This window comes from Paralichthys olivaceus, chromosome 20, assembly GCF_024713975.1.
Source record: "Paralichthys olivaceus isolate ysfri-2021 chromosome 20, ASM2471397v2, whole genome shotgun sequence".
NCBI lineage: Eukaryota > Metazoa > Chordata > Actinopteri > Pleuronectiformes > Paralichthyidae > Paralichthys > Paralichthys olivaceus.
Window position 1 is genome coordinate 1,557,973 of NC_091112.1, and position 20,174 is coordinate 1,578,146.

Genomic DNA, 20,174 nt, shown 5'->3' on the forward strand with positions numbered 1-20,174 from the left:
TGTAGAAAAGTTGAACACGTCTGTGAAAGTTCAAATGTTCATTATTGTCCCAGAGAATAAACAAATGTGGATTTGACCTGTAAGAGCAGCAAGGAAAAACCTATTTGGTCAAACCTGTGACTCTTTCCAGGAAAAAGACAAAGACATTTTACACATGATGAGAAAATGGTTGTGGTGGTTTTATTGTTAAGTCATTTGGTCTTTTCTCACGTTTGATTTGCTGCTGTCTTTAACAACCTCGTTATTTTAGGAGGATTATTGTTGTTTTGTAGTCAAGTGTAAAACCACTTTGTGATTGAGTGTTTTCATTGTCAGACATGAGCAGATCCACTGATCTCTCACATCAGAGCCGTGCTTTGGTTTTCCCTGGAAAAACTGAAATCTTCCCAGAAACTGATGCCATAGGAACTGTGAAGGAATGAGCTGTAACTAGCTGTAATGTGCTGTGGGACACCCCGACAGAGACACACTCACCTGGACACGTCCATCACAGACAGTTCTTACAGATGAATAATAAATAATAATCAGAAAGGTCATGACTGTAAATGATCCTGTGGTTGTGAACCTCTGTCCCCTCACAGTCTGTGCTAATATCAAGTTGATTGTTTATGGGACATCATTTCCTTCAAGGGCAAAACCTGCAGGGCGGAGTTCTGCACGGCAACACATGACATCACAGCTGCTGTATTACTAACCAATGAACAAGTATAAACGTTTACATGAACTGATGTAACCGTGTCTTCCACTGAGAGACCAGTTATCTGTGTTACGATGAAGAAGTCTCAGAGAAGAAAGCGTTCAGGAGCCTTTCATGTCTTTGATGTTGAAATATTTATTGAAGCTTGGCCAAGGAGAAAATCAGAATTCATCCACACAACATCTGTACATGATGCTCTGTCATATTCATGTCCAGGAGCCACATTACATGATTAGAAGAATAATGAAACAAAGGTCTGACCCAGTTTAAATTCACTGGTCTGTTATCTGTGCATTGACATTTCATTTATTCATAATCATCGAGATCCTCTCGACCACAAACTCCCACAAAACAGTTGTTGAGGTTGATCTGTGTTTCTGGGTCAAGTTCAGAACATTCCCTTCCTGTAGTGATGGATCAGCTCTGACACGTCGTCTTTACACACCTTGATCCATCCGTCCTCTCGCATGTGGTACACTGCACACACACACACACACACACACAGAGGTTAACCCTGTCTTTGATAATGGCTGACAGTTGAGCGGTGACAGGAAATGATGTTTAGGAGGATTCACTAACTGTTCACGACTCCACCAGAGTAGGCGTCCCTGTGCGTAGCGTGAGTGATGCCTCGACGACCCAGCTCGTACGCCTCCTCTACCGTCATGTCTTCCCTGTAACCGCTGTCCACCACGCCATAGGCGTACGTGTTCCCGCAGCCGGTAGAGAACATGCTGGCTGACAGACGCGTCCCGTTATCATCCACATAGTACAAACCAGGGCCCTGGAGAACAGCAGTCATGTCTTCATTGATCACATGTTTAGACTTACCCTGCAGGTCAGTGCGTGGTTCAGAACCATGAGCAGATGGATATCAAGGGAATATTTACCTTCACAAAGGAGGTTATGTTTTCACCCCCGTCAGTTGTTTGATTGTGTGTTTGTTGGTCAGTGGGATAACCAGATAAAGACTCAACACATTTCCACAAAACTACGAGGGAGGTTGAGATATGGGCCTCGGAAAAAACTCATTCAGTTTTGGAGCAAACCTGGAATTTTCTTTTCACTTTCTTTGACAGGGTGAGATCGGGCGTTGTGATTTGAATTAGAAATAAAACCAAGAGGGCGGTCAAAGGCTCCGCTTTATTTAAAGTGCCGAAAAACCCCATTGTCTTTTTGATATTCTGATGATTGTGAGACACAACTTTGCACAAACCCGTCCACAGCTCACCTCTTTGTCCCATCCACAGATCATGCTCCCCATGGAGAGGCCCATGCCTCTGTAACCCAGCATCATGTTGGACAGCAGCTTGGAGGCAGCAGCCACAGAGATTCTGTGGTTGTTCCTTAGCCTGTACAGTCTGGATGAAGGAATAATAAAAGAAAGAACCAATAAGTTATTTACAAAATCAATTGATAAATCAGCCTCTTTTACACTCTCCTTAAAAACCTGTGGAACTCACAAAAAGGAAACAATATGAAAGAACTTTAAAAAGTGAAGTTACAAGGCTGTGGATATAATTATTTTAAGAGTGGATGAACTACACATCCCATAAACCCTTGCAAACCCACAAGCTGCAGTTCATGACTTTGTGTCAGGTGAGTTTATTGTGATTCTGTCATCTCGTCTGATTTCTTGGGGCAAGCTGACACAGGAATTTCCTTTGGGATTCATAAAACCTCATCCCATCGTATCTTATGTTATATATTAGTACAGAGAATATATGTTTTCAAAGCTGTTGTCATGACGGACCTGCATTCTTTAGCCAGGAGTCTCTCCCAGTACTGACAGTCTGCAGCGCTGCCCGACATGGTGCCCAGCAGGTAGGGGTTGATCTCTATGACCTTGTTGACATCGTTGGAAGCTGCGATGCAGTGACACATTTTGGAAAAGGGAGACAATTAGAGTGAATCAAGATGACAGCACCACAGTTCAACTTTACATTTACCAGTAAAGTTTTGACCAATTCGAGCTTTCATGCTTCTTCAGATGTGTATTTACATAAGTATCGTCCAGCTGAGGCTCTGGAGTCCACAGCCACGATGACTCCATGTTTGAACTTGAAGGCCAAGGTGGTCGTACCGTGGTCCAGGTCAATACACACACCTGCGTCCCGGTTACAGGACCTGAGAAACACTGAGGGCTGGAACAGAACCAAAGAAAGGCGCATGAGCAATGGCGCAGTGTGTGTGTGTGCGTGTGTGTGTGTGTGTGTGTGTCAGAGAATATACATTTCATAACCTGATATTTTGCTCAGAACATCATCATGAAGACAAACGCACGATTCGAAACAGATACAGTGAAAACAAGTGACGCGTAAAATGATCCGCTCCGCGTCTGGAGCGTGTGACGCTTCAGGCTTGAGGCCGGTTTACCGGACAGGACTCAGTTCGATTCATTACAAACATCCTGGTACTCACGTCTACACCCAGAGGTAAAGCAAACTCTGGAGTTTTGGTCCCGAAGCTGTAGTGGTTGGTTCGGTCCACGAGACGCGTCTGTCCCGCTGGAAGAATCTGTCCGCGGAGTTCAGAGTAACGATTAAAACCACTCACGTCCAGAAGAGCCATTGTGTATTTGATGGAAAAAATATGTTGTAATTATTTCTATAGTGAAGATGCATCAAATGTCCTAAATAACGAAGCTGCCTGACACCGCGTCAAGACTCATTTCCTTGTGCGTAACAATGAATCCGAAAGTGAAAGTTTTTAGAATCTCTGTAGCGTCGTCTCTTAAAAATAAAGAACCTGTGTTCAACCATCAATAACTCATCAAACCGTTTCTGTTTGTTTAATCCACTAGTTTGTTTGTTTCATCCAATAGTTAATCGATAAGAATAAAAAATATTCTTAGGACAAAAACCACCCAAAGCACAAACCAATAGGAAAGCGTGGTATTTTCTCATCATCGGTCTCTAAGCAGAAATGCAGCACTGAGGTTGTGGGGAGTGAGCTGACTTATTTATTAGTATATAACAATGTGCATCAATTTACCATCAGGACGTGTTAAAATACACAGTTATCAGAGGCTATTGACCATGTACACACACACACACACACATATATATATATATGGCAACACTTTATATTAGGGAACACACAAAGTGAACATATCCAAGCACTTGATTGTAATTCATGTACAACAACTTCCTTACTTACCATCAATAAGCAGTAATTAGAAATATTTATATATATTGTAACCTAATTAAACATTTTAACATATTTCACATTGATATAAATGAACGTGACCTGCAGCACAAACCTTTTTCTTTTTATTGGATCTGTTGAATCAAAAGAAATGAGGCAACTGAGGTCAAACTGGATTTTAGTTTTTCTTTTTATTCTCATGATTATTTATTGTAAAAACACGTTTGAATCTTGGCCTCCCTTCTTGTGCTGCAGTAACCACTGAAGTCTTAGAGTTTCTGTTCCATGTCAGTGAAGTGCAGCAGCAGAGCGGAAGACACGGTGACATTTATCAAACATCTGAGATTTTTCACTGCTTTTATTTAATATCTGACAAATCACAATACGATAATTGTTGTGGTGTTTTTGTGTGATTGTGGGTCAAGCTGTATCCATCTGCTGCACCGTCTCCTGTACAACCTCCAGCTTGAAGGGGACAACTTTCTCTGTCAGGACCGGCGTCGTGCCTGGACGGTACCTGTATTTCATTTTCCTAAGAGAAAGACAGGGAGAGAGAGGGAGAGAGAGAGGGAGGGAGAAGGAACTGATGAATGTTCATGCTGATCAGGGGACAGACTCAGAAATTCCCAGGGACAAATCTTTATGGATCTGGCATGTTTAGGGAACTGAAGTCTGTGAGTGTGTGAAACTTGGTGCAGCTCGATTGGATTTCAGGGGACTGCTGGGAATGGACAGAGATCTGAGTGAAATAAAGTCGAGCTTGTACCTGTTGTCTTTGTACTCTGACTCCTGGTATGGTCTGATGTAGTCCACTCCTTTTCTGGAGATGACGCAGATGTCGATGTTGTTGCCTGAGCCGAGGTCGCTCATGATGCCCGCGTTGATGGCGAGACGCACCAGCTCCTTGGCCTCCTCCAGCTAACACACACAAATCAACATGGAGAAGAATTCATGTGTTTAATGTAGAGACTTATTGGCAGTGCCATACTATACCAGCAATTATCCAAATACAGATGAAACACTTCTGTGATTCAGTCTAAATGATGAGGACTAATAAGAACTGTCACAGGATGTTAACAACAGTGAACAGACCTCCAGATCAGGTTTGAACTGATCCTCTAAAATCCCGAGAGCAGCCAGATCACCGGATCCTGCATGAACACAACAGAGCAGAATAAATACATGTTGATCAAATATGAGAGTAAAACACGAAGATCTCTGACACTTACAAATAAAATACTTGCACTGAACAGTGAGTGTGAAATCTTGTGTTTCAGATTCAAATGACACATTTGAGCCATAAAAAAAAAAACCTGAGCCGTCGTAGTGAGCACACAGGGTTTCCAAAGGGTCTTAAAAGTCTAAAATTGAATCATCTCAATTGAAGGCCTTAAACCGTTTTAAATATCTTTAAATATTATGTACCAGCTTTTAAAGAAACACATCTCACCTGTGGGGAGTAAATCCAAGAGTTAATGTCTCTTTGTGTCACATTAACTGTGTTGACATTTATCTAACGCCACTTCTGTCGCACTGTTTGCTTTACAATCTCTCTCTGTGTTGAAGTTCTTTCTCAACAAAAGTTTCTCTCTACTCGATTACGTCACCTTATCTTTACTTATAAGAGAAAAGTCATTCTGGAACTCTGATATTCCTTCATATCAGTCACACTTGACATCTTAAATTTCATTCATTAATGATGTTAAAAGTTTTACATTTTTCTCTAAACCTGCAGAAACCCCACAGACTCGGCTCCTACAACAACAGTTGTGCACATACTTACAGAAGAGTGTTATTGAACATACCCATTGCAAGGTAAGGCATCTTATTCACACTCCCATATGGCCCCACTGTGTACAGGTGGTTCCCCGTGCAGTCAACTCCTCCCAGAATAAGATTTGCACCAATTTGGCCGTGATACCTGAGGAGCAGAGATTTAAAAACTGAACTTTAAAGAAAGTGAGAGCGGCTTTAAACTCTTGTATAACTCATTCCCACACCCTGAGATATAAGTACGTGTCAAAGGGAAACACAAACCTGTACAACATATCCTGCAGTATGCTGACGGCCATGACGACGCGAGGGTTCCTCCCACTGTTCAGCGAGAAGATGGTGAGGTTGGAGGAGACCATCTCTGTGGTTTTCTCTGTATCTGCTGCGGTTCCTGCTCCACAACAACTAGAGAGAGAAAGAAGAACCGAAGCTACTGTGAGAGAACATGTGAGGGGGGAGGAAGGGCAAAGTGAGGGGTCAGGACTCGTTCTTGGACACTGACGACACACAAACGCTCTTGATATCTTCGTCTTCGTCATTTGTGCATCTGTCGCATGTTGTAAATGGACACACCCACTTGCTCACATGAATCCTGTGGAGGATCTCCTGCTGTGTTCTCTCAATGGCTGCTGCGGAGTTTCTGTGGACATTTTACTGAGGGACTCGCTGGAGAAAGTCTGCAGAAAGTGTGGAGGCTCTCACACATACAGCCCCAGAGAATGTCCAGAGGATCTCCAGAATGATACTAGTGAGAGTACTTGATGGTGGATTTCTGCTCCAATCCTCGTGACACTTACTATATGTTCGGGGCGATGTAATGGATCTTGGCGCACATCTTGTCGGCCACCACTTCACTGGAGGTAGCTCGTGTGTCTGCTCCCAGTACCACGCCATCCTGCACCAACAACAGAAATATTGTTTGGTCCCTGACGGTTGACAAACGTTCGACTCGTGATGAAAGAAACTAGTTGGACTATAAACAGTGCAGGTACAGTTGATGGAGAACTGAGTCTACACTAAGATCCTAATTAGTGGCCGCTGCCCCCAGATGCTAGTTCATCATCAGACGATGGCCGATGGGCTCCGAGATTGAACACTTGTTGAATCTTCTTTTACTTTGGCGAGGCATGCAGTGTGGAGTTCAACATTTACATCAAGAAACTTCCAAATTCCATTTTTTTGTAATGTCCATGTCGGGTTAGTGTTTGATTTTCTAATCGTGTCATTTCGTGTCTGTGGAGAACTTGAATGCAGCGTCTGTTCTCACAACAATAACAGTACGGTCATGTTTCATCTTTCTGAAAGTTTCTATCTTTATTCATCTGGAACTGATGCACGACACTGACTCGCTGAAGAGTCGATACAGCTCTGGAAAATATGTGCAGACTCAAATTTACTTGAAGAATCAATCAATCAAATCACAGGGTATCACAACAAACAGTTGTCTCAGGGTGCTGCACAAAAGTCCAAGATCTTCAAAAAGAATCAACAACACATTTTGTCTGTTTATATTAATATCATATACTCAGATGTGAACTTGCCTTGAACACCACTCCTGCGATGGTGGTGCCTGTTTTCAGAGGTTTCGGTGACTGTCCTGCAAAAAGACCCTCGAGTGCAGCATTTCTACAGAGAGAGACAGCGCAGGGGTGATCTGTGAATATATATTATATTTATAATCAACACATTATCAGTGTGTCCTTACAGGGATCAGAGGAACGCACTCAACAAAGTTACTTTCACTTTTGCCCCTGATGAAGTCTCAGTAAAACCGGAGTTCACATGTGATTGTGCTCATCACAGATTCAGTCCGTGGCTCGGAATCATTAAAACGAGCTCATACCTCGCGTTGTTGTCGAAATTAAACCCGGCTGCAGGAGTTTCCAGGACATTTGATAGCGCCATCGTGGATGTGACTGCGGCTCCTGTGCTCGTCTCTCTGCGTCACGGTGCGTCACGGTGCGCCAGAGGTCGCTGTTCTGACTCGTGCGTCACCTCTCCGTCCTCTCTTTCGATTTTGGAGAGAAAATGGAGAAACGCTGCACGGACTCACGAGTCAAAGGAGTCAGCACAGGGGTGAGTGAATCCGGTGTCATCTCTGTTTCTCTCTCTTCTCGTGAAACACGAAGAAAAACCTTTCAAGAGTAAAATAATCAAGAACCGACATCCGCTGCGAACAGGTGAAGCTTCACCTGATTAGAGACAAAGCGAGAGAACAAGTTCATGTTCCAGATGTTGCTGTATGAGTGAATGTTCACCTTTAATATCTGAAAGAGTTTATTCTTTAGGTTTCTACGAAGAAAACTACACTTTCATTTTCAGTGAGGAAAAAAAAATCACCCCCCTCACAGAACTCCAAATCCCAGAATTCATAGCCTTGAGTGACGCCATGTGATGCTGTGTTTGTGTTGTCCACTGTTGTATTTGTCTTCTGTCATGTTTGTCTTCTTCTATCCATCATCAATGCTGGAGAACCACAACTCACAGACTCTCTCTCTCTCCGCCCTCAGACCACCATCCTGGCTGCTGTCTTCAACGGAGGGGTCGTGATTGGTTCAGACTCCAGGGCTTCAATGGGAGGGTGAGAAAAGATGAGATGAGAAACATCAGTATATTTAAAGTTACAGAGAAGTAAACATGCACCCGAGCACATTAAACACATAGAAATAATATATAGACTGTAAATAAACCACAGGTCATCATTGTATTTTATTTTCATTAGATTCTTTTCGTTATCTCGATCTGTTTTATTTGTATTATTTATTTTACCTTTTTATTTCTTTTACCAGTTTTATTCTGCTCCTGTTGATGCCTTTTGTTTTGCTGGAAAGTTGTTTTAAACTCTGCTTTCTGATTTTTATTGAGCTTCATGAATAAAACTTTGCCTCATTAAAAACCAAACTTATTAGGAACATGAACACTTGAACGTCTGTTTGATAAGAACTAGATAAAATGACAGCAACCATTTATTCTACTTTTGATTGTTTACTTTGACCCATGTCCCATTCACAAACATGGAGGAGGCCAGATTTATGAGTTATACTGCTGCCAGTCACCAGGTGGCGATCGAGACTCTTTGGCTTCATTTTGGGGAGCTGTCACGTCGTCCATCTTCATTCCACAGTCTGTGATGACGTCCTGCTGCAGGTGGTGGTGTCGCTCTGTGTTTTGACTGTGTTCATTCTCTCGTCTTCAGGGAATATGTCTCATCTAAGACCATCAACAAGGTGATTCAGGTTCATGACCAGATCTTCTGCTGCATGTCCGGCTCGCTCGCAGACGCTCAGGCCGTCACCAAGGCGGCCAAATTCCACCTGTCCTTCCACAGGTACCCCGCACACATACTGTACAAATACATGTACACATATTACACACATTATGACCGAAATGATACATGTACATGTGTGCATACACACAAAGTATGTACAACAAGACCGAGGCTCTGTCTTCTGTCTGCTGTACACTGTCAACAGTCAGAGTCCACGCCAGTCCAACGTTTGTCCACAGAGAACTTAAACAGTGACGCTTGTTTTAGGTCCAGAACTCTATTAACAGCTATCTGCACGTGAATCCAGATCCATCAAAACGCTGAGAGCTGATGCATCACGTTCAATATGTTCTGCCTCTTTTGCTCTGCACACGGACTGTTTACCTGTGAGCAACCAAACCTGCTCAAACGTGATTGGTCAAAACCAGAAACAAAAACCAGAAGGCCCCAAAAACCAGTCCCTCACCGTCTGTCTCCCACAGACTTTGGGCTTTTTAACTTTTACATTCACATTTACATTCCAACAAATATGTAGAAAACACGAGAGGGAAGAAAAACTGAAAAGGAATCACACGTCTTCTTTCCAATTCACTTCCCCCGACCTTTGCTGATCCTCATCAACAGCGTCCAGATGGAGACGCCTCCACTGGTGATAGCAGCAGCGTCGGTGCTGAAGGGACTGTGCTACGAAAACAAAGAGGAGCTGCAGGCCGGCTTCATCACAGCAGGCTGGGACAAGAAGGACGGACCACAGGTTGGTGGAGGTTGAGGTGCTGACAGTGCTGAGCACGTTCGGCCTCTGCTGCATGTAATGATGTCCTCCTCGCTTCCCCAGGTGTACGTTGTGTCTCTGGGTGGGATGTTAGTCCGTCAGCCTGTGACCATCGGTGGCTCAGGAAGCACTTACATCTACGGCTACGTTGATGCCAAATACAAACCCAACATGAGCAGAGAAGAATGTCTACAGTTTGCCCTTAATGGTATTTTCTTGCTTAATTGATGATGTTGATTAAAGTTTTAACACATTCAGCTGTTAGCTGTTGTGAGGAGCTGTTTAAATGTTACACACTTCCTGTTGCTGACCTACAGTTTTTTTTGTCCCTGTCTGTCTTCCTGCCTCCTCCCGTCCTTTGCTTCATCGCCCTCCTCCCGACCCCTCAGCTCTTGCTTTGGCCATGGGCCGAGACAACGTCAGCGGCGGCGTGGCTAACCTGGTGGTGGTCACAGAAAAGGGGGTGGAGCATGTGGTCGTACCTGGTGACAAGCTGCCCAAGTTCCACCACGAGTGACCACCTTCAAAGTCCTGCTGATATTCTCATGTTGTTTTGTACAATGGCGAGTATTGATTAGGATTCAACTCCACGGTTTGATTCTAAATCGTTATGTTGGACTGAGATATTCAAATCACACACCTGAAGTCATCGAGACAAACTGAACAGTGTGTAGTTAACAGCAGTGTCACCTGTTGTTGTTATAGTTTATACAGATTCATGGCCCAACTTCAAAATTCCACCATCACATCAAATTGTTTCCATTCAAATAAATCAGTTTTCTTTTTGATTTTTATGTTTTGTCTTCTAGGAAATTTCTTTTTTTGGTTCTGTGCTTCAACATCTCTTTGTCGATTTCTGTACTGTGTACACTTATAATACACTATACCTGTATAATTATACACACCGTTTTTTTATTCTACGATATACAATATATTGCTGTTTAGTATACTTTGAATTATATATATATATTATATTATATTATATATTTTTTACTTCATTTTTCTCTTGATTCCTTTTTTTTAAATCTTGTGTCTATATCTAATACCTTTGAAAGTGCATCTTTAAAAAACTTTGATAAAGTTGTATCTTATCTTAAAGGATTTATCGTTTGTTTGAATCATGCCGGATGGACAATTTAACTTTCAATTTCGGTTTAACTCAGGAAAACATGGAGTCCGTCTGACGCAGAATTTATTTGGTGAGAACAAGCAAGAGAACTGGTGAAAATCATAATTTTCCAACAAGGAAACAACGTCAAATTAGAATCTGGTGTTTAACAACTTTACACTGCTTCTCCGAGTTAATGTATAAACTTCACGTGAAGTATTATGTGTCAAAAACAACCTATGAACTTGTTTTATAACGAAAATGTCCAAGAAACATCTGGAACAACAAAAAGAGCTGCAGGATAAACAGAAAAAACGCTTTTTTAAACATGTGACAAGCAGCTTTTTGTAAATAAACCTGAACTGTATTCGAACTAACGTTATCCTGATAAGTAACGTTGCTCTGATCAGTTTCTGAACCTGTAGGAGATGGGAAGCAGCTTGTGAGTCTTCTTCAGGCTCTGGACCTTCGCGTGCGTCTGCTCGTCCATGGTCTTGTAACAGCGCCGGGCGTAATCCAGAAGCTTCTCCTTAGAGGCCTCGAACTCTCCGACCTCCGCCACCTACACAGCAGCACATCAGATCAATCACGTGGAACCAGTTTGAAATGATGATCCTGTAACGGGCACACGATCAAGATGCGACCCGCAGTGTTCATGTATCGACAACACAGTAAAAGTTCAGACCTTCTCCGGGGCGACCAGCAGCAGCTCTGCGACCGGGGACGTGGAGGCCATGGTGTTGCGGTCGACACCGTGGATCTGGAAGGCTCGAGACATGCTCCTCACCCGCTGGTACGTGGTCAGGATCTTCTTGTAGCGAATTAGAACTCCATCGGGATCTTTAACTGAGGGGAGGAAGAGGTGAAAGTCAAACTTGTTGCCGTGTTGGTTGCAGGAACCGTAAGTTCCACCAGGAAAATATTTTTTGTGTGTATTTAACAGTAAATAATTTCCGTCCACCCTCGGCCTCACCTCTCTGTCTCTCCCTCCCATGTGTGATCCTGAAGATCCTCCTCATCTTCATCCTGGGCTCCGCGTTTGCTCGCCCTCGACCTTTCTTCTTCGACCCCTTCTCTACCGCCTCCTCCTCGTCTTCCTCCTCCTCATCCTCCTCTTCCTCCACGAATTCGTCATCAGTGTAGTATTTCTCCTCCTCCACGTGAAACTCCTGCTTGACTACAGACATGAAAAATACTTTGTAAGAGTTGAATACTTCCACCATAAAGACGGGAGATGTCTGAGGCTTCCTGACCAGGGATGGCGGCGCTGCGGCGGCTCCGAGGTCCCGCCACCTGCAGCCGTTTGAGGGTCATTCCGGACCTGGTGGTCATTGGGGAGGGAGGCGAGGGGGAGGTGGAGGGCTGGACCTTTACATTCCGCTGGGCGTCTCCACACCACTCTGTCACTGCATTGATTATAAAATGAAATATTAAAAAATGTGTAACCTGTGGCCACAGTCACAGTTTGACTTATTTCCAACATGTTTCCTGGCAGACTCACCCTCCGGACTCATGCTGACGATGAAGCGGTTCAGCTGACAGCGCAGGAAGTTGCGCTCCTCCTCCAGCTCCTCGATGCGCTTCTGCAGCCAGGCGTTCTTCTCCAGGGCGACGTACAGGTGAGCACGCAGGTTCGAAACCAGGATGAACGGGCTGTACTGGGAGTGAGGAGGCTCATGCACCACAGGCTCTGCCGGAGGAGGAGGAACAGGAACCAAAATCTAATCAGTTCATCTCTGAGTCCAAGTGAACGTTGAGATATCGTGTTTACAAGATTGGGACGGATGTACAACCTGAAAACATAATGCCTCCGGCCACTAGATGTCACCGGTGCACAGGGCAAAAAAACACCATTGTGTGAAAACATCACATACGTGTTCAATCCGTCATATGTAGCATCTTGATAATTGATATTTTCTTTAATAGAATTTTTTTTGGCTTAATTTAATATAACAGGTCCGTTTGTGGAGTTTTCTATTTGTGAGGTTGAAAACTTAATTAACTCTTATGCAAACAACTGTGACCTATAACAGTCAATTCTTTAAACTTGTGCACTTTGTCAGATGCGTTCAATACATTCAAATTAAGTCCAATAAAAACCGAATAATTTGGTTTTTAAATGATCATTTTCTTGGAATGATTATCTTGGTCCCGTGATCACAAAAATATTCCCCAGAAAATGCAGCATGAAAATGTTTTAACGTGATGATCAACTACTCCTGAAACCAGAGTTTGTGACATGTGATGAATATGATCACGTGTCGTACCTTCCATCATCTGCTGACCCTGGTTCAGGTGATAGGCCGCTGGTCTCTCCATATTCTCCTCCAGGGGGAACGAGACCTCGTAGGCGTCCAGATACAAACCTCCTCCTCCTGCAGATGAAGATGACTGTGGCATGTAGTGCTCTGACGAACACAAGACAACAGGACATTAGATTCTACAAAGGATCTCAGTCTAAAACAGCTGATGTTTATTATTCGTTATGAAGTTATTAGTTGATTTTAAGTTAAAGTCAAATACGCAGGAACCTTTCAGGCACATATACCAAATACTTTTGGTTCAAGCTTCTCATACGTAAAGATTTGCCGCTCGTCTTCTTCGACATAAGTGATGTAACATGAGAGATGTTTTGTTCTGTTAGCTTAAGAATTCCATTATGTTTAGATGTCTCATGGTTCTGTGATGACACGGTGGAAGTTTGTCACTCAGAGGCTAAAAGATGAATTTCTTAAATCAGTGGTTTTCAAAGTCTGAGACTCTGGAAACTTCTTCCTCACTTAGTTCGCCTCAATGTCTGGACGCCTCTGCGATCATGATTATGTGATTTGATTTTGCAAGACATAGATATTAACTTCAACCTAAACCAAATACAATAACTGATGCATTTATTTGATTCTGAATCTGGGAAAGTTTCCACCAACCTCTCAACTTTTTCTTCCACCAGACCTCACACACTTACACGTCATTCAAAGGTCATGACAAGAAATGATACGATGCAATACTTTTGTGTTACCTCCCAATACTTTTCTTCTTATATTCCTCTGAGCCACATGTAGCAGAGAGCGGCTCGGGCCTGAACCTGTCCGAGCTAGAAAGAAAACTAACCGAGCCCGACCTGAACCCCCACAGGAGTTCTGTCTTGTTGTGTCTGAACCCGACCCGAGCTCCATGAGTACTACAGCTCAATAAACATGGTTCTATCAGTGGAGAAAATAACGTTCTTACATGAGGAGGTCTCTACAGGAGAACGCAGCACGTTCATGTCGGATTCATTAGGAACCAGTTACTTCTGCACCTATAATGAACAATGTTGCATGATGGGAACAGGAAACTAATGGAAAACAATGCAAAAGAAACGCAAGGTCATGCAACGGTAGGCTAATCCTCAAAAAACCAAAAGAACTCTTTCAGGGCCTCCGTACATTTTGATTTGTGACCTCGGCTTCATAATGTGAGATATCATCTTAGACCATGTGACCTCGGCTTCATAATGTGAGATATCATCTTAGACCATGTGTCATTATCACCTCTGAACACCTCCAGTCCAGAAACCACACACTTTACATTTATAACAATACAAACCGTGTTAAAACAGAAGAAACTTCACGTCTGAGGAAGTGGAACCAAAATCTTTCTTAGTAATTGAATGATTGAAACAATTCCTCAGTATCACAGCATCAGCAGATGAACTTGTTTCAGCTTTAACAATAACTCAGAGTAAAGTTAATACAGTTACAGTTATCAGGCTCAGTCATATACTGTAGTTCCTCCAGAACAAAGGGGAATATAAACAAACAACACAAATTCATTGGAACGAATCAACAGATAAAAAAGTCATAACCTAGAAAACAAGGTTTTAAATCTAAATAAATAAGGAGTAAACTAAAACTGATTAATGATCAATAATGAAGACTTGAATCAGTTAAAAAGCAGAAACTGAATCTCCTCAACTTTCCTTTGCTTTAAAGTAAATTCCAGCTAAAACAAAGGATCAGTTGCTCCAGTCGGAGGTCCATTAGGAAAAGAGCACATTTAAGGTTATCTAGATGCTCTGGGTGGTTCGCTGTGTTTGGGGGTGTGCACACGTCGTGCACACGGTGCAGTTACCTGGCGGGTTTCCATCGTCTCTGCAGTTTGGAGGATTCATGACGTGAGAGCAGCAGAAGCCGGATGTTTGGAAGGAGTCGTTACTAATCCACACTTCGGTTATACTTCAGTAATACAGCGTGAAAACGAGCCTCAGCTGCAGCCGCGCGCACACGCTCCTCACTGCTCTGCTGCAATTACCTGATTATAAGTGACGAGCACAGCTGGCTCAGGTGTGCACGCTCCACGCATGCGCAAGACCCACCTGAGCTGTTGTAAAAACTTTATTCACAACAACCGTGTGGATTACACATGATCAGCAAAATAAAAGTCTGTGACACACATGGAAGTAAAATAAAATAAAACCTCCACAGCAACAGCAACATGAATTCACAGAGAATAAACAGCACATAAATCAAAACAATGCTTAAAGTCACTAATTCACTCACATTCTCTATAATAATCACCCACAGCTATTAAATTACCCACTTGCGACTGCAGAAAGGGAAATGACATCATTCATGAACCGGATATACGAGATTTTAACAGGTAACCATTGACCCACAGCTACATCATAATAATAATAACAACAACAATAATATATAATAATGATAATAACGATAAAAACACCAACACCAACAATAATAATCACCAATGATCATTATAATGATATTAATATCATAATAATATGTCATTATTATAATTACAACATTAGTTTTGTTATGTATATTTATGGATACAATCTGCCAGAATAAATCAATGATAACCTATTCATTTATTAATTTTTCCTTCATGGGTTAATTCACGTGAAGCAGATTTTGATAAATGTTCAGCTGATGTGAGAGTCAGTGTTTAAAATAAGGAAAAACAAGATAAACGGTAAAACACGTGATGAAGTAACGTTTCAACTAAATTGAATTTGTATAAGAGCAAGTCAGTGATTTTCATTTTATTTTGAGTAATTTTACATTTTTATCTGTAAAAAAAAAAAAACTGAAAAGGAAGAGGAAACAGGAAGTAGGTCACCTGAGGGCGGGGCTCAGGTGGAGGAACGTCAATGCGGAAGTGAAGAGAAGCGGAAGGATTAAAAACTTGAAATCTGATTTTTTTTTTTCTGCTGCAGAAAAAACAACGAGAACAAGTGAGTGGAAACACAAACGTTCGTTTTCAACGTGGACAGAAGCTGATTCACAGAAAAGTTTGAATGAAGAAGATTCGACCTGAATCTGATTCAACGTGTAAAACACCTGGATCACGCGATGACTAGAGACAGAGACTTACAGATGTAACATTCAACATCTGCACTTATCGATTACATTATATTATATATATTATATATATTATATATATTATATATAACTAACGCAAATGGTCATTCAACTGAAAACAATCCTGTGAGTTTACAAAACAAAATCACTTGATAATGAAACGTCTGTTTGTGTGTGAATATAATATTATGTCATTTATAAACTGCTGCAGTCAACTTACTCTCTTCAACTTCCATCCAAGCATTGGTTTGATTTATATTCACATTTATTTAAATATGAGAAACTACTATTCATGAACATAAAACTATTTTGAAGATATCCGTGTGTGTGTATATATATATACATATATATATATATATATATATAATACTATCTTAGTAGGACTTTGATATGATTTGGATTTTTTCCATCATCATCACCTCCTCCAGTTTCACGATGGGCCTCTGTGACGGCCTCTCTCACTGTAAAGTGGCTCTGGCCTTCGCAGTGTTGATGGATCTACTGGGTGGAGCCGCTCTGCTGGTGGGAGTCTTCGCCAACCTGGAAATCAATGGACAGGACTTTGGAGACCTACTGGTTTATACTGGTACGTTACGTCTGATGAGTTGGAATCAGAAGTAGAACCGTGGTGATATAAACTTTGTCTCTCTTGCAGGAGCGTTGTTCGTGCTCATGTCTCTGGCCGGGTGGGTGTTGTGGTACAGCGGGAACATCGATGGCCTGACGTCCAGGAAGGAGCTGGGACACATCGGCAGCGCTGTCGACCGACTCGCTCGCAACCTCAGCCGCAAGTTCCGCACCTACAGGAGCCACAGCTGAGCGCCCAACATGAATACATTTCTTTTTAAACGACCGGGTGTTCAATACCTGCGTTTGTCAGTATTAAGATGAGAAACAGACCCTGAATCAAACTGCGTTACAAGCTTGTCACAAACATTTCAAGTGTAAACGTGTTGCTCTGTTACTAAATGCCTCAATGTTTTATTTTATCATGTATCATTTTTTTTAAATGTTTGAATGAGACTGAATTCAGCTTCGGTCTGTTAACGGATTTCAATAAAACCTTTTTATTCCTCAGAGAAAAAAATCGTCATCTCTGGTCACAACCAAGACAATGTTCAAACCTGTTCATTCAGCTTGTGATGGGATTACAAGAACCAGAACGTTTTCACTTCACCAAAACTCAACATCAATGTAAATCTTTAAAAAGAGATAGAGATGGTTTACACAGAAATCATCATGTGACCATATGACATCATTATTATTATTCAAAATATATTTATTGCTTTTCAGTTGACAGTGGCACTTGAAAATATACATACATGTACACACATGCATTTACGTTTATACATAGCTCTATCTGTCTGTCTGTCTATCTATAACGTCTCTAGCTTTGCTGCCTCTGTCTCTTTCTCTCCTTCTGCTCGTCTTTTTTAATCCCCCTCTCCTTCCTTTCAGCCGTAGGATTTTCTTCCCTCGATCTCCCTCTAAACCAGGTTGTGGGTCAGAGGGGGAAGATTCATCTTGAAGCCAAGAGAAGGAAACCTCGATTCAAATAAAACTCTGTCGTCGTTGTAGCCTGAAGGGAAAATCCCTGTTGGAAGGGAAGCTAGATTTTCAACAAGGGACAGATTTTGATGTGCAGCACGTTATCGAGGACGGTTTTCAGGAAACGGGACAGACATGTTGTTGGACGTGTTCAAACCAGAATCAAATATGACTGAAGGAGAAAACTCTTCTTTTGACTGAGTAAAACTTTGTTTCTGCGTGAGGACAGTTTTATTTCAGTGTCTCCTCTCGTTGAGAGTCTGTCTGAGTGTGAAGATGACTTTGGGTCTGCGTGTCCTCTCCTCGTCCTCAGAGATCTCCAAAGCCTCCACGACCAGATGGCCGAATCCAAATCACCTGTGGAGGCTGCCGGTGCCAGGAGGGAGGCCTCAGTTAGGCCTCAGCACGTCAGCAGGGGAATTAAGTTGTTTTATTTAATACAGAGGAGAGATCAGCGTTTTGCCAACAGAGCTTAGTGTCGATACTGCTCTATACTTATCCTGCATTAAAGAATCCAGCCGCTCCGCCTGCCTGCAGAGCGCAGGGCGGAGAGGACGACTGCAGGTGGTTGTGTCATCAGATTAATGAACAAACTGGACGAGCTCACGGGTCGTTGTTGTTGCAGGTTGGTGATATTATGTCACGAGGCTCTAACTTAGCTTCTGTTCAAAAACTTCCACACTGCCCCTACAGTTCATGTGCATGTTGCATTTTGTGTTTACGTGACTCAGGAAACGTGAGGCAGACATCATGCGCATGCAAACGAGCGTCTACAAGCAGAGGGGGACAGTAACAAAGTACAAATACTTCAAATTGACGGACAGAGCTTTCAGGAAAGCACATCAAGAAGTGAAGTGAAGATTTTTAACAAAATGTCCCTGGAACCTAAATACAGATTTGCAGAGTGCCTCCAAAGTTTCCTAGTTACTGGGGGAACGTTCCTGCAGCTGAGGACGAAGGCCACAGATGCTAACGATGCTCTCTCCCTTCTTCGCTGCAGTAAATTAGCTTTTTTTCCAGACTTCAGGTATTTCAGGGGAGCAGGTTTCTCTGTGTTGTGTTTTCAGACCGGAGTACAGAGCAGATGGTGGATCAGCAGTGAAACTCAGCTAAGAGCAGTTAAATCCCATTTAAATAAACGCCAACCACTGTCCGGATTCAAACCATTGAGGGCCTGATCTAGTAAACACGTTCGCACACATTTTTACACGTTGATTTCACACGCAAGATAAAACATGCAAGCTGATTTACTAGCGGTGTGCACTGAGGATTGCGTGCAGAATAACACACGCTGTCCATTTAGTACTTTTACGTTAATGAATATGCAGTATCGGGCGTTTCTACCTGAGTGTGCAAAATATTGAAAAAGTTTGTTCTTAGTGACCTTCCACTGCCCCACCCCCACCTGTTGTATTTGCCAAGGTTCTATTATGAGCTGCGGGACGTCCATGTGGTCCCATGTGGTCCCATGTGGTCCCATGTGGTCCATTTGACCTGCGTCAAAACCACGTTACCTCTCATGACTTCTCCGTGAATCACATCCCATAATGACGACATGAAACACACAATCATTTGAGTTAAATTATTATTTGACATCGACACTGATCATCTAAAAATGTTATCTGGTTAAAGTCAAATTTCTCTTTCAAATGTAGTGACACAAATAACGAGTCATGTTAGACCAATATTCCATATTCAAAATTAAATTTAGCAGCTGTTTTGATGCAATGATTATTCTAAACACAGAGGTGGTTATTTTTGTGTTGTTGTTGTAGACTGTATTATTATTTGAGTTTTAATTAATCAATTGTATTAAAGAGCTGAATTCATACATCACATTTCAACACAAACCGAAGTTTGACTCATGCATCACTTCTCACTTCTGTTTATCTATCGTAGTTTTGGTCATTTCATAACTGACGGAATATTCCAGGATACAAACAGCTGCAATTAAAGCAATTTTTTACTGACGCGATATAAATATGTTCTCATAATTCAAATGAACCGAACATCCCGCTCACACGATCACAGCAAAACTTAAGTGACGGAACTGACGATGATCTCACAGCAGCTCAGGGGTTCACATGGGAGTTGCCTTGGCTCCGCGTCAGGAGGATCCACTTTAATTGACTTATCTCCACAGGCTGATTTCCTGTGCTGCTCGCAGGCAGAGCCTCAGTGTTTGTGTTGGACTCGTCAGCTGCTCACACAGGTAGGAAACAAACCGCACAACACCGACAGCAGGAAACAACAACACGGGAAAGACTGAGCTTTCAAACATCAACATGGCCGCTGGAGCTCTTGTTCTTTGTGTCGGTGCTGTCAGTGTTATTTAAATGAAACAGGAGGAAAACCAAGAAAAGAGAGTTTTGTTGTTTGATAAGTAGCAGTAGTTGATTTCAGATTATTTGTATTATTTGTTCATCATTTGATTATACAGCTGATTTACTCACAGCTTATAAAATAAGATAATTACAAATGACTTCTTCTATTGTAAAAAAAGT

General features: G+C 42.2%; 5 protein-coding genes across 6 annotated transcripts; 2 read left to right on the plus strand and 3 right to left on the minus strand.

The window, feature by feature from the left end:
- Window positions 1-812: 812 nt before the first annotated feature.
- LOC138405866 (proteasome subunit beta type-8-like) lies at window positions 813-3,632 on the minus strand. The gene is made up of 6 exons (XM_069516093.1): window positions 3,119-3,632; window positions 2,700-2,841; window positions 2,451-2,562; window positions 1,929-2,058; window positions 1,277-1,481; window positions 813-1,174 (listed from the first exon to the last, which is right to left on the minus strand). The coding sequence occupies exons 1-6, from the start codon at window positions 3,266-3,268 to the stop codon at window positions 1,086-1,088; spliced, it is 828 nt and encodes a 275-aa protein (XP_069372194.1). The 5' UTR covers window positions 3,269-3,632; the 3' UTR covers window positions 813-1,085.
- A 384-nt stretch (window positions 3,633-4,016) lies between these two features.
- Window positions 4,017-7,598, minus strand: LOC109646445 (proteasome subunit beta type-7-like). 2 transcript variants are annotated; one of them, XM_069516092.1, is made up of 8 exons: window positions 7,461-7,598; window positions 7,159-7,243; window positions 6,415-6,512; window positions 5,882-6,022; window positions 5,650-5,765; window positions 4,937-4,995; window positions 4,611-4,762; window positions 4,017-4,376 (listed from the first exon to the last, which is right to left on the minus strand). In XM_069516092.1, the coding sequence occupies exons 1-8, from the start codon at window positions 7,520-7,522 to the stop codon at window positions 4,265-4,267; spliced, it is 825 nt and encodes a 274-aa protein (XP_069372193.1). In that variant the 5' UTR covers window positions 7,523-7,598; the 3' UTR covers window positions 4,017-4,264. The 2 variants fall into 2 exon arrangements, with proteins under 2 accessions (XP_069372193.1, XP_069372192.1); XM_069516091.1 differs by having other exon boundaries at window positions 7,159-7,271; window positions 7,461-7,581.
- LOC138405867 (proteasome subunit beta type-6-A like protein-like) lies at window positions 7,579-10,451 on the plus strand. Its single transcript, XM_069516094.1, has 6 exons — window positions 7,579-7,693; window positions 8,128-8,198; window positions 8,814-8,945; window positions 9,510-9,639; window positions 9,721-9,865; window positions 10,047-10,451. Exons 1-6 carry the CDS (start codon window positions 7,646-7,648, stop codon window positions 10,172-10,174), a joined length of 654 nt encoding a protein of 217 aa, XP_069372195.1. The 5' UTR covers window positions 7,579-7,645; the 3' UTR covers window positions 10,175-10,451.
- Window positions 10,452-11,038: 587 nt separating this feature from the next.
- On the minus strand, window positions 11,039-15,058 carry LOC109641304 (coiled-coil domain-containing protein 106-like). Its single transcript, XM_020105715.2, has 7 exons — window positions 14,876-15,058; window positions 13,033-13,173; window positions 12,267-12,455; window positions 12,019-12,171; window positions 11,739-11,942; window positions 11,451-11,611; window positions 11,039-11,327 (listed from the first exon to the last, which is right to left on the minus strand). Exons 1-7 carry the CDS (start codon window positions 14,913-14,915, stop codon window positions 11,172-11,174), a joined length of 1,044 nt encoding a protein of 347 aa, XP_019961274.1. The 5' UTR covers window positions 14,916-15,058; the 3' UTR covers window positions 11,039-11,171.
- An 800-nt stretch (window positions 15,059-15,858) lies between these two features.
- tmem238a (transmembrane protein 238a) lies at window positions 15,859-17,209 on the plus strand. Its single transcript, XM_020105714.2, has 3 exons — window positions 15,859-15,995; window positions 16,551-16,708; window positions 16,778-17,209. Exons 2-3 carry the CDS (start codon window positions 16,558-16,560, stop codon window positions 16,939-16,941), a joined length of 315 nt encoding a protein of 104 aa, XP_019961273.1. The 5' UTR covers window positions 15,859-15,995; window positions 16,551-16,557; the 3' UTR covers window positions 16,942-17,209.
- The last annotated feature ends 2,965 nt before the right edge of the window (window positions 17,210-20,174 follow it).